The sequence below is a fragment of the Falco peregrinus genome, chromosome 3 (genome assembly GCF_023634155.1).
Source record: "Falco peregrinus isolate bFalPer1 chromosome 3, bFalPer1.pri, whole genome shotgun sequence".
NCBI lineage: Eukaryota > Metazoa > Chordata > Aves > Falconiformes > Falconidae > Falco > Falco peregrinus.
The window spans coordinates 43,437,411-43,451,286 of NC_073723.1; the positions used below are offsets into that span (position 1 = coordinate 43,437,411).

At 40.2% G+C, this 13,876-nt stretch overlaps 1 protein-coding gene across 1 annotated transcript in view; it reads left to right on the forward strand.

The window, feature by feature from the left end:
• Nucleotides 1–13,876, forward strand: part of CPA6 (carboxypeptidase A6) — an 85,440-nt gene that overhangs the window by 58,800 nt on the left and 12,764 nt on the right. The window contains exons 7-8 of the mRNA XM_055799365.1: nucleotides 12,968–13,078; nucleotides 13,316–13,406. Coding sequence (XP_055655340.1) covers nucleotides 12,968–13,078; nucleotides 13,316–13,406 — 202 coding nt within the window. The remainder of the gene's footprint in view (nucleotides 1–12,967; nucleotides 13,079–13,315; nucleotides 13,407–13,876) is intronic.

Below are 13,876 nucleotides of genomic sequence, written 5' to 3' on the forward strand. Positions count from 1 at the left end.
TTGATCTGCTGGCTCATCTTCTTCATAGACAGATTTCACCCAAAATGATGGGTTTCATATTCTCCAAATATCTAGTGGTTCCTTCAATGCTTCTTTGATCCTAACTTACTGGATTTATGCTCACTTTATCTTTGATGTCCAAGGTTTAGCCTTCTTACCCATCCATTTGCCATTTTTCAAGTGATCGGTGAAATCAAATGGCAATGGAATTTTGCTTTCCACTTGTCCATGACATTATTATTTTTTAATATCAGCACTTAATTTCTTCTAATTTGGGATTCATTTCAGGTGCACGATATGTTTGCAGGATTTTGACATTTCCCCATAGCCAACAAACTTTTGTTCAAGATGGGATATTAGCTCCACAGTGGAGACTAACTTGCAATGCAATTTACGGAAGTCAAAGAAGGCTTCAAAAAATGCAACAGTGTGCTTTGGGTATTTTGCATACCATTTTTTGTACGAAATAAGGGATACAATTATTTTTTTTGCAAGGTTCTTCCTGTAAACACAATTTTCTCATTTTTCTTCCACCCCATCACTGTAGAATTCTACAATGTATTAGTACCTCCTCTGATTTAAAAGATCTGCCTTTGATTTTCTGGGATCTCTCCACTCAGAAGAAAGATCCTGGCCCTGTAAGTCACTTCATGAGAGTAAACTTCTGCATCACCACCATAATGCATTAGCTTAGATGATCATGTAACCATGTATGGCCTTCCCTCGCAAGTCACAGCAGCATATAGGGCAAGTACAGAAATAATGAGGCCGCTACAGTTTGGGTGAGCCTGTCAGCATGGCTGCTAATGCTTGCATAGGCTAAACCAGACCCAAGAACCAATCTCCAAATTTCAGTGCGCAATGATGGTGTGTCCTCTTATTAGGACTTGTGTCAGTGTAAAAAAAAGACTTTGCAGCTATTTCTGAGCAGGTTTCCTACCCAGGAGAACAGGCTGCAGGAAGATGCTTGAGACAGATGGGCAGTGGTGGGAAAGCGTATTGCTCAAGTACATCTTCCTTACCAAGGTTTTCCCCATAAAGCACTACAATGAGGCAGCAAGGTAAAAATCACAAGGTTTCTCTGTAGAGTTTACAGCAGAATACAGGCTGTGTATGTGTATATAAAACCCTTCTGGTTGTTATTTGAGGTCCTCAGAGAGCAGCTTGCTAGTAAGACTGTGGTGCTATGTTAAAGCATTTTCCTAGATTAAAGAAAGTTTCTGCAGATTTCCTGGAGACTACAGGAATGTACCACCTTTGTGTGCCCATCTCAGTTCTGCACTGCCTTTGTTCACAAATTACATATATTTTCCTCTTTCCTTAGAGCAATATTTCAATCCAGCATTAAAGCAAAAATCATCAGGATAAGAACACATTATGCTCACAGTTTCCGTCATTACATTAAGAATGACTGGGAGAGGAAGAGAGACAAGATGATTAGATTGTTTGGTTTAGGATATTGCCTTTTGCATTAAATTAATTAGACATTTTTAGTAAGAACTCTGGGAAAACTCTCTCTCTGTGCTTCAAACTCTGCAATTCTCTTTTGCTGGTAAAATTCTCCCTTAAGCACCTCTGCAGCCCAGCAGCCCACTTTCCATCCTCCCTGGTGTTTATGGGCAGTTCTGAAAAAGGACAGTCAGCTTGGAAACAGATTTTTCCTGGCATGTTTGTTGTCTCTAAGAAATAGCACCACAAGCCCATTGATTTAAGGCAAGCAAAAGGAAATGTTGGATTTATGTGATGTTAGCTTCTTTTCTAGCAGCAACAGCATACGTGCATCCCTTTACTGGGCAGGCAGCCTGAAATACTTTACTGAGCTTCCACTTCATCCTGTGGTCTGTGTCACTTGTTTTATTGAAGTAGCCATACTCCTGTGTACAACTAGGCTTTTCAAGTGATTTAGCTTAGAAAACAACCTCAGTGTATGAATGTCACTTACTGTTCAAGCTCAAGACTGGGTGCTGCAAACTTGACCAGATAATTCCCATCCAGCTTGGGAGCTCTCAGCACCTTGCTTGCACCTCTGGAAGCATCAGCTTCTGCGTGCCAGTGAATTTGCTGCAAGCAATGGGAGACACCATCTCCCGTAGGGTGGAGGTGCCACTGAGCATCTGGCTGCTAGTGTGGTTTGTCAAGGTGTGGGCAGTGACACCCCGCTTTCTACAGAGCATCTGGAGTTGTTCAGCTCAGCAGGACACAGCTCCCATCTGTCTAGAAATGCAGAGCACACTAAGGCAGATCAGACTTGGGAAATGAGGATGTGAGGCTAGTGTATGTGAAGGCAAGAGGCTGCCTGCCACACAGGCTTGTTCTGTGTTCAGGCAAGTACAATAGTTAGCAGAAAAGAACAGATGAACTAGAAAAAAAGGGAGAAAGGTGTAAAAATAGAAGTTAAAGATTAAAAAGAGAAAGAGAATGCACAGGAAAGGGGTTTGCATTATGTGATAATATAATTGAAAGTGCAAAACCAGCATGCTTGCATTTTGAAACAAACAAAAGGAGAGTGAAGGCTATTGTTTGGTTTGGGAGTCTGATTGTTTTGTTTGGTTTTTTTATTACAATCTACTCCAGCATGAGTTCTAGCCTTGACTCTCTATTCCACAGGTCTAGGTGTTAATAACAGAGTCACTGTTTGTTTCTGCAGAAGGCATCCCTGAATGCTTCTAGTCTCTCAGCTTAAGATTATCAGATGTTTTACCAGGGTTAACAATACTGACAAACCCTACCTCATGGTCACTGAATTTCATGTCAGTAAAGTGGATGCCCTGCACACACAGGTTTGGAGCTTTAGATACCAGCTAACAAGCCACAGAGAAATGTCTGTGTCTATATTGTAGTAGAATGCCAGTTAAGTTACAATGGAGTTCCACCAAACTTCAAGCCTTACTCTGCTGGAAAGGGGTGGAAAAAAGGCCCTGACTGGAAATATTGAGACCAATGGTGGAGTAGGGAAGCAATAGAAACTAAAAGGAAACGGAACTGATTACATGTGGCCTACTTTGAAGGCAACCTGCAAAGATAAATGAATCTAATATAATCCATCCACAATGAAATATTGGGGGGGGGGGGGGGGGGGGGCAGAAATAAAAAAGCTTTGTTAGCTTAGATTTTTTAAAAGACTACACGGAATCTAATCATACATTAAAATGTGTTAGTAAATATTACAAACTGGAAAGAGCGGGAATCTATTATGCGTTATTACTTTGTAAAAAGCAGTAGAGCTTAGACACAAAATTTATCAGACATAAAAATTATTTATCCAAAACTAAATAGTCCTCATAGAAACAAAGAAGCAAAGCCTATAGACTTTTTCAAAAGTACAATTATATATGTATATGTGTAAATTAAGAACATTTAACTGCTCCTCATTGGGTGTGCAGTTGTGGGAGGAGAAGCAGAATTCAGATATCTAATTATCCAGACCTCAAATTTAGGTTTTTAGCATTATTTTAAAAATCTGAAATATGGTTCATAGGCTGCTATTCAAATTAACATCAAAACTAGATTCTGTTTCAGTTTTAGTGGAAGCAGATGAGGATTCCCATTACATCTGGTTTGACTTTTTCCCTCTAATAAATGCTGCCATTTGATCCATGTCAACGATGTATGACCTTCATCCAACGTTCATTCATACAACATTTTCAGAAAACAACATCATTTTCAGAAAACAACATATAAGAGATGTGTTTAAGGTGCACTATTCTTTGTTTCTGATGCAGGGATTTGTATTTCAAGATTAGAAAATTCAACAGATTTAATCAAAAACCTTCAAGAAGCAAGCACTGGCTGTACTTCCAGGCAAAATGTTCTAAGAATCCACTGGCAACTGTAAGGGAAATGTCCATTAAGATCAAGTGCATCCCTCTAAGGCAGTGGCCTTATCAGGGCCTCAAATGAAGGTGCAATAGCCTCACACTTTGGAAATGCAGTAATTTCCACCATCACCTTCTCCCATCCTCAAAAGTGGGCCTTTTTAGGAAGAAAAGAAAACTGACATATGTTGACCAGATACAGTATATCTGCATCTCAAATGTGAACTTTGGCATGCTCTTCCACAGACTCCCTAGGCTCTTATATTTTTCAGAAGTTTACATCTTGAGGACTTTCCTCAAAATAATATTGCTGTTCTCTGAATGTGGGTCATCTTACATTGCGTTGCACATAGCCACTTTTCTTTAGTGTGTGACTGTTGTGGGATTTTTTCCAGGGTGATCAGTGCTACTGTCTGCTTCTTCTGCGGCAGAACCTAGCCAGTGTCTAAGGTCTTTGCTGAAAAAAGTGTTCAGAACTACTTCCATACTTTCTGGATTTGATTAAGGTGACTTGATAAGTTTGGTTCAGGCACTGACTTTGCGAGACTACCCATGAATGTTCCCTCACCCCTATCTACAGGCCAACTAGAAAGGAGCTGTATAGTAGAGGAATCCAAATCCATACCTCTGAAGCCCTGCTCATCCTACAGCACTGTATCATCCCTTAAAGATGGTCCATAATAGCTGTCTCATCTCAGAAGAATCCCAAATCTGAAAAGAGTATCAGTATGCTCTGTATACTTTCATTTGTGAGATGCATGGCTGGAAGTCCAAATTCTGAAATGTGGGTGTTCTATGATCCCAATTATATGAGTTCCCAAATAATTCAAGGTGATGTGTTTGTGCTTTATGGTGCACCCAGGGAGCAGACAGGTAGCCCCAGACAAAGAAGTTAAAGATTGAGGGCAGATTATATATTTTTAATTTTATTTTTTATTTTTTTAATGCTGACATTGGTATTGATTGCTGCCAAAACCAGGCCTGAATCCCATCTTTTCACTCCATAATAATGAGCTAAGAGAGACACACAGACTGTCCAAGATACAAAATGTCAACACCTGCCCCTGGTATTCTGAGCTTGAGTCTGATTTATGAGTCATCTTGTGGGATGCATACTGCCAATTAGCCAGCCATTAGGCTTGTGGACCAGGCCCCAGAGACCAGTCTTTACCAGGAATTTTGCAGGGTTCAAGACCTCAGATTCTTCCACAGGAATGTTTATGAAGTGCTTGACTGTAATGACAGGATACCTGAAATAACAGCACATACACAAAACTGAATAAGGACAACAGTGCGATCAGACACAGGGCCAAGCAGGAGACCCAGACAGCGTCAGTGTTAAAAAGGGTTGGCTCTTCTCCTGCGTTGTGCATGCCATATGGTCAGAAGGCCATAAAACTGTAAATATTCTGACTTTAAGATCTGCTGAAAGTCAGTGTAGCACTAATTCTGCAAAATTCCATAGTACATGTCCTGATGGACAAAACATCTGCAATATGCTGCATCAACAGTCGGAGCAGCACTCAGTCATTCATTCCAGTGCTGAAGCCGACAGACACTGTCAGGAAACCAGCTTCACATTTTGGATCATTTCTGGGTCTTGCTGAGCTCCATCAAAAATGGTAATCCTTTAGGAGTCAGAAAATTTATTTCCCCTTGCTATCCATAACTACCAGAGCCTCAAAATGCTGTCTGATTATGAAATCAGGTACCAGTTTTTCACCCACTTCAGATCTTGGGGGCTGTAAGATAGTTATGTGAAGCAGCACACAAATGTTTCTTAAAGATCATATGCTTGACCTATCAGTTGTCCACAGCCTTAAGTCTTTTGAACAGGTATAGCTGAAATGCCACATTCCCACAATCCAGGATCTCTGACTAAAATTAGATTAAAGGCTGCTCATTGTACCTGTATTTAGTTATTCTTTGAGACAATGTAGTTACTTTGCCCCCCATGATAGGCTTTCCATGTCCATTTTTTAGAGTTCTCCAAGCAGAAGTTTTGAACCGCGGAGGAAAGGACGGACCTGAGTGCCTCTCCCTGTAAGGCATACATACACTGCTGCTCCTGGGGACAGATACAGCACTGCTCTTAACGTATCTTTGAGGGCTGGCTCTCAGAAACCTGAAGAGCTTTTGAAATAATTTGAAATATTCCAAAGTGATTCAGAGGCCTGCAAGGCCAAAACAAACACTGTACTTGTAGCTTTTTCCTTTCACCCTGTTGCTGGATACATTCTTTTTTTCCAAGGTCTGTTCCCTTTAACTAAAGCTCTAATGTTGGTTTGACTTGAATTTTTTTGTTGCTTTTTAAACCATCACATCATTCTGCTGTATGTAATCTTCCTATCTGGGTTTTCCTCCTGTTCATCAATTTTTAGAGCTTTCTTGTTTTAGGAAGGCCAGAAGCGTCTAAGGGATGTATCTTGGCCCCCTGCAGCCTCCTTCACAGCTGCCAGTGATGAAGGCACAGTGAAGACTGGGCTTTTTTCACCCTGAAGGACCAGTCACCTGGTGACACATCTCTACAGGAACACTCTGCAGCTCTTTCAGTAAATGCAATACAATCACTGAAGATTAATTCTTATTTTTTGCCAGACTCTAATCTCCCCAGTTGTCTTTTTAGCTGCCTCACCTCAGAAAAAATTTACTTCTCTGAGTGCTCCCTATATATTCATTATCCGGAGGAAAAGTCCATCTGTTTCATCCTGCAGCATCTATATTTGAAACACTCAGCCTTACTTATCTTTAGCTACCTCATTCTTTTCTGTCAGGAGCTTCTGCCTCAAACACTATTTGTTTTTTCTCCACAAGAGAGATCACCTCTTCCAGCCTCTTCACTCAGTACTTCATTCATCAGCCTTTCAAGAGCAAGAGGTGCTGGTACAAATGCAGAATCTCTTTTATCCTCGTGATATTTTTTTGTCACCCTCCAAATGCTGTTCCTGATATTTGACATTTCTGTGCGGCAATCATACATACCTATGTGCATGTAGTTTCAGTTTCTGCTCAACATCCCCCACTCCGCTCCTCAGCTGGTTCAGTTCTGATGTAGTTCAGTTATTTTGGCAGCCATCTTCTATCCCACTTCACTCGAGTATCTGCATCTCTCCAGCGCATCCTTGCTACTGAAAACAGAGGTTACTAATGTGCACCGCTTCTGAGGAGAAGGAAGATAAAGCAGCAGTGAACACTACGAACAGGAGTTTCCTGGACAGGGCCCTCGGTTGTGATGCCGGTTTTTTTTTAATGGAAAAATCTAACCCAGTGCCGAAAAGATGGAGTGCAGTACCGTGGTATCACCACACCGAGGCATGTGATGCATTGTTTTAAAAGCCGCTGATGCAAACCGTTTTCATGCTGTGCAGTATTTCTTTCTCTTTTGGTCCATGGTGGATTTTCCCAGGTTCTACTGAACAGTAAGGCAATTTAGAGAAGGTGTTTTCCTTTCCTTTGGCATCTTCACAATGGCAAAAAAACCCCAGTTAAAATGGTTTGAAGTTTTCCTTTTCCTAAAGGAAATAAGTACTGCATTATTCTCTTGTGCAGTACCAACAGCAACTCAGCTGCATCCTCCTGCCTCCCCATGATCTTAAGACGGCAAAAATTGCTTTCGTTTTGCTTGTAGCTATTAATTTTTCACAATGTGGATACATCTTGATAAAATAAAGGTAACCCTGCAGCTGTGTTGTGCCTGTAGTAGGAATTCTTCAATGACACTTGCCAGTGCAAACTCCTAGTTGTAAGACTAGGACATTCAAATTCTACCCTGTGAAGGCTTTTAAGCTGTTGAGTACGTTCTTCCTCAAGGCATGAAGAGAATTCACATTGTTGTTCCAACATATTACTTGTCCTAGGGAAGAAATTCTGCTTTATATTTTAGCAGTCCACTCCTGTATAATGATGCTGAGTAATTAGGGCCTCAGTAAAACTAATGATATGAAGAAACATTACTGAATATGAGAAAGAACTGTGGAAGAAAATTCTCTGTGTTGGACAATTTAGGTGTTCCAGAAATGGAATTACAAGCAATAATTTGCATCTTAATTATCTGACTATATCTCAACAATTTAATTAAACAATGTATTCAAGTGAGTTCTGGTGGGTTGCCTTCAATATGTACTACCCTGGACCAACATAACTAGGATGTAAAATTCAATAATTAAACTTTTTAGAGGTATACATCTCTGTGGGTCTCCACTAAGTTGGTGGGCATTAGTTTCATACCGATACTAGCAGAGAAGTTTGTGTAACCCCTTTCAGAGCATTCACAGTGCTTCAGAATCACTCAGGCCTTTCCCTTCCCTGCTGGGCTGTCCTTGAGTTATTTGGGACCTACAAGTGTTTTTTTATGTACTACCTTTCAGAATGGAACCAAAACGTTGCGTCTCCTATTTCCACTACGATCTGTCTTAACTATACAGCTTCTTCCCCACAAGATCCTGCACTTGCTTGGGCGGTCCCAGCCTTGCGCAAGCTTCCTGGAACTGCTGTTTGCTTCGCTAACACATCAACTATGCCATCATCTCTCTGCCTCTTCTCTGCTTCAGCATCTTCTCCTTTTGCATCCTTAAGTAGCAGCATAAGCAAGCCTTTGGGATCCTGCAGGTCCTTCCTGTAAGATTTTTTGTGGGCTTTCTTCTCAGTGTTGCAGAGCAGTTGCAGCACACTCATCTTTCTCAGGTGTTGTTTCTGGGCTCCTCCTGTAGGAAATGCTCCCAAAGAGGGAGGAAGATTTTGCTAGATATTAAAAAAACATCTGTGTTAAAACATGTGTGTTAATAAATCACACACAATTCAAGCTTCAGCCTTGAAAATGTGACCCTTTGTTTTAAGCCATTTGTTTTTAGTTACTCAGCTGTATCTTAGTCTCAATAACAGGCTTTACCACTCTGCTTGTGATTTGAGTGCCAAAACAGGACACTAGCAGTAAAAGGGGAAATGGACATAAAAAAAGATACACTGCTTCCAAGTACAAAGACAGAGCTAACTACTAATTTGCCAAACTGGTAAGTGGCAATGAAGGCGTGAATGGCAAATCATGGTGTCACCCTGCTAAAGTATAAGATGTACAGACAATAGTAAAACATTGTATGTTACCAGCAGAAGGGATGTTTTCACTGGTATCTTAATAATGGCATGCAGTTTTGTTGGAGGCAATTTTATGTGATTTCTGGTAGAACAGCAACAGAGTCAATCCCTGTGCTAAAATAGTAACTGTTTAATTCAGTGTGATTGTTTCATTCAAAACCAGAAACAGCAAAAGCTGATTGTTACCTTCCATTTAATAACAATTAATTGTGGGACAGCAAATCATTATTAAGCTCCACTGCAATTTCAGAGTTTCTCTCAACCCTGTCTCCTTGCTTTGTCCTTCTCAGTCAATCCCCTTATTTTATAAAAAGCCCAACTGCATCCTAAATCCATTTTAAACTCTTGCTTTTTATTGCCTTGGCAGTTTACAATATAGCTCTTTTGTTCACTTCATCCCTCAAATTAAATTTCCTGTGGACCAGATCCTCAGGCAGCCAAAGCTGGTGTAGCTTTATCAACAGCCATCACTCTACTGATCCAGCTGATCAAGCCCCCTCCTATTAATCATTGGTCCTTTCCCCCGTCCCCTGGGCAGATTGCTTGCATGGTGTTGGCAGGGTTCCTGTATCATCTGTTCATTCACTAATAACACTATTCAGCATTTATTGGGCCAGTCTGGCGCTCTGCACATTCAGCAGCAAAGCTGCTATTGATTGCATGATGGGGAAGCAGAAGCAAGCCGTATAAAGTCATGTTACTTTGTATTCTGGGAGCTCTGGGCAGACTAGAATGCAGTTAATTCACTAATGGTTTATATTTGTCTTGCTTGTGTTGTAGTGAAGAGAAAATTTTTCAACACCGCCAGGGGGGATGGTTCGCGTGATAGTTGTTTGGAGGATTTGAGAGTCATGTCACAAAAGACAAGTTGTGGGCTTCACTCCAGCAAGGACACACCTTAGTAACTTCAGGGCACATTGCCAAAGACCTCCCAGTTAAGGGAGGTAAGATTATACAGTCTGTGTTGCCTGATGACATATATCAAAGAAAATCACCAGATAAAAACAGTATGAAGAACAAAATCTTTTCAGCAAGAAAGAGTAAATGTGATCGCACTCCAGGTTACACCATCTACACTCTTGCTTTCTATGAAGAAGCCATACCACATCCTTCACATTTTTAATGAAATGCTACTCTAAACCGGTAACCAAATTATTAAGAAAAGCCATATATGCTTTAAAGAACAGAATTGAATGATTGATATATTTGGCTCTAAACCAACTTCAAGACTAAAAATTTTTAAGAGTATTACTGGAGACTATAATGCTTTCTGAAGTCTGTCCTAGTACTTTGTCAATGACAGCAGGCATTAAAATAACACAGAGTATGAAAAATGAAAGAGTATCAAAAATGAAAGGGTGCTTTGCATTTTGCAGTCTGTGTTTTGGTTTGGTTTTTAAATGGTGGTGCTTTTACCTCACAAGAAAAGTATATTCTTCACAGGGTTTAAAAAATATCGAACATTAAAAAGTCTTAATTCAAATGTTTTCATTGTGTCACTTTTTGAAAATGTAGAAAGGTTCTGAAAAATTTTCAGAACTCATTCTTGCAATTTTTAAGGAGTGTATTACCTTAAATGAGTTATCTGTAGTTATTTTAAGAAGATGATTTTAAAAGTGTTTTAAGGAGTTTGATCTTACAGCACTGCAGTTTATAATACAGTATATAACACTGCAGTGTAACAGAACGCATGTTACATTACACATGTAACTGCCAGCAAAAGAATGGCTAACATAAATACAGATACAAGCAAATATGCCGATCTCATTATCACCGATATGTAAATACCCAACATGGAGACACAACCTGAGCTTAATTTGTTAATACTGCCTAAAACCAGAAAAGCATCAAAAAGTCAGGTAAGTGGTGTGTGGTACCTTATTTCCTCCCCAGCCAAATTACTTCTCCCTGAAATAAGCACGGTAGAAAGGTTCATTTTCCTTGACTCAAGTTTTGGAGCACACTTCAGTTCTGTTTCCACTCTTTGAAAAGTGTTACAGATTTAACATCCATACTTACTGTATAGGCTCTTAATCCTGTGAAGATTTGGTGCAGGGCTAGTTTAATGCACTGAGTAGCCCTAGTTACTTCAGTATGTGTTTTCTGCATGTGGAACACCAGTGAAACAGAGCCCTTGTTTTCATGGTCATTATTTTTGAGTAACCATTGCTTTCCGTTTTGACAAAATTACTTTTTACTATAGCTAGAATCCCCTGAATACCAGTATTTTACCCAAATGTATTTGTAACCTTTATGTGGCTTCGTAATACAAGTAAATTGAACGTAAATACAGTACCATTCCAGCTAAGGATTTTTGAAGAATTTCTGGCATGTGGGCCAGGGGACCTGTGACGCCTGCACTGGCCGAGGACTTTCTCCCAGGCAGCCTGTACATCCACCAAGCTTCCCTTCAAAAGCCCACTGTCGTCCTCTTCTCTCCTGTGATAACCCTGCCCTCTTTCAGCATCTCATCCCACCCTGCAGTGCTCCACGCCATGCTGTATGCTGTCCCAGCTGCTGCCAAAATCTGATTTCATTCTGTGCCGTGCCCTCTTTGCCCTCTATTGCTGAGCTTCCCCTCTTGCCTGGCTGAAACAGAAGAGGACCTCAGTGTAATTGTAATACGAGTTGTATTTTCTTGGCTATTGAAAGTAACTGAGAAGCAAGAGAATAGGGTCTTTTGAACACCTTTTTCACGCACTGGGTGTCTCAGTGGCTTTGCAGGGGGATCATGCGCTGCTTTGGATCTGTAAGTGAGGCTGAAGGACCTGCATGTGCAGAGCACTGCTGGGAGGGAAATTAAGGCTGGGTGAGAGGAAAGCAGTGCATGACAGAAAGATAGTTAATGAACAGCTCAGAAAAAGTGTAGGTCCTCAGTAAACAAAAAGATGTTCAGACTCCTCCATGAGTAAATTTCAGACAATACATGTCCAATTGGATGGGTATTTCATAGAGATACTCCAAAAAAATGTCCGTCAGCTCCCATGGCAGCTTCAATGCTTTGAAGAGCTACATGATTAGGAGCCCAGAAGTATCAAATTCCCATACTTTACACTGTTGCCTGGCATTTGTCATTCAAAAAGCTTTTAGCATACAGCAAACATTTCCCTTTGTGCCCCCAAACACATGTTACTTCTTGGATCTGAAGGGCCAGAAATAACTGCAGAGCAGAAGGCTGTAATCACAGCACCAGGAGGAGAGGAGTCAGCCTCAGGCATCCCTCGAACCCAGCATCACTGTGATGTGCTGTCCGCCTGCCAGGTGAAGCACTTGATTCCTCACCTTACAGAATCGAGACGTAAACTTTGAAGGATGCAAATTTGATTCCCAGCTATGACAAGGGAAAGTTTTTGCTACAGCATGTGGAGTCCAAGCTTCCTGAAACTAGGAAAGGAGCATTTCTGGTACTAGCAAACAGAACTGCTGAGGAGCCTCTGGTTTGCTGCATTTTCCTAAAACTTAGAATGGAAAAAAATACTTTCCCTACCTAGACTTCCTCTATTAACCTTTATACTTGAGGTTCTCAAGTAGAAGGTTTTTTAAATTATAAAGGAATAAGCTGCATATATTGATGATTGTGCACATAGTAAATTACTTTGAATACAGCAAAAGCTTGTGTAATGTGAACCTTAAATGTTTTAAGACATGCTCTGACCAAATCATTACCTGGTGGAAACAACAGCACTCCACTGTCTTGCAGGAGCTAAACTTACTTCCTAAACTAAGACTCTATTCCACTGACTTTCAGTTCCTATGTCAATAAACATTTTGTATGCATTTGCTTCTCTGTAATATGAGTTGTATTTTCTTGGCTATTGAAAGTAACTGAGAAGCAAGAGAATAGGGTCTTTTGAACACCTTTTTCACGTGTTCACGTGCTGCCTTTAATCACATCTGCAGGAAGATGTCAGCCTTTCAAGTACAGCTCTAAGGATGTCAGTGGTTCTGTGAGATCAGGTCTCTGTGCTGCTAAAGGGCATGTAGCTGTCACCCTGTCACAATACTTAATCGGGAAATTATTTTTATTATGGAAACTACTTTCTTTGGCTTTTCTGTTTTAGGCTCTTCAAATGTACCAGACTGATCCTGCCATGAGGAAGATGCTAACTCAGCTGTATTTCTATGTCATGCCTGTATTTAACGTGGACGGATATCATTTTAGCTGGACAAATGTAAGTAGTATCAGTAGTATTACTCAAAAAATTGTTCAGACAGGAAAGAGCGAATGGTTGTTACATCATTCAGAGATGACTTTCTGTATAATCTGGTCTATCACTTTGTGGCTTGCAAAATGGAAGTAAATTATTCCAGTTAAAATATGTTTATCATGGTGGATTATTATGTGTCCAAATAGAATTTTTCCAAAATATAGTAATATTGCTATTTAACTATTTTATAATTTATGTTAGGATCGATTTTGGAGAAAAACAAGATCAAAGAACGCAAGGTTTCGGTGTCATGGTGTTGATGCTAATCGCAACTGGAAAGTGAAATGGTGTGGTAAGTCTGGAGATACTTTGGTCACCAGTTCGGATTACCCTGGTTTTAATTACCCAGCAGAGTAAGTAGGTTAGGGCACATCCATTGTGAAGCCGCAAGCCAGGGCTCAAATCTTCCTCCTAGTTTCTAAAAGATAAAAGTTCTGAACTTTGGAAAACTACATCTCATCACAAATAAGAAGTTTTCATGGCAAGTGTGGCAAAAGTAAAAAAAAAACAAACACACATACAGCTATTCTGTGTTTCTGCAGTCAAGTAAATTGAAGCACAGTATTGTGCCTGGCCTGTCACATTACCTGACTACAGCTTTAGGAAACGTTTCAAACTTCATTTTATTTAATTTGTCATTTCTCTGAAATGGCTTTAGCTTTGGAAATGTCAGGCTTGCTCTGTTGGCCTCACAGAGAAATGTCTGAGAATATTTTAAGGCCATTATTATTAGTGATCTAATAAAGAAAGAAGATGCTTCTA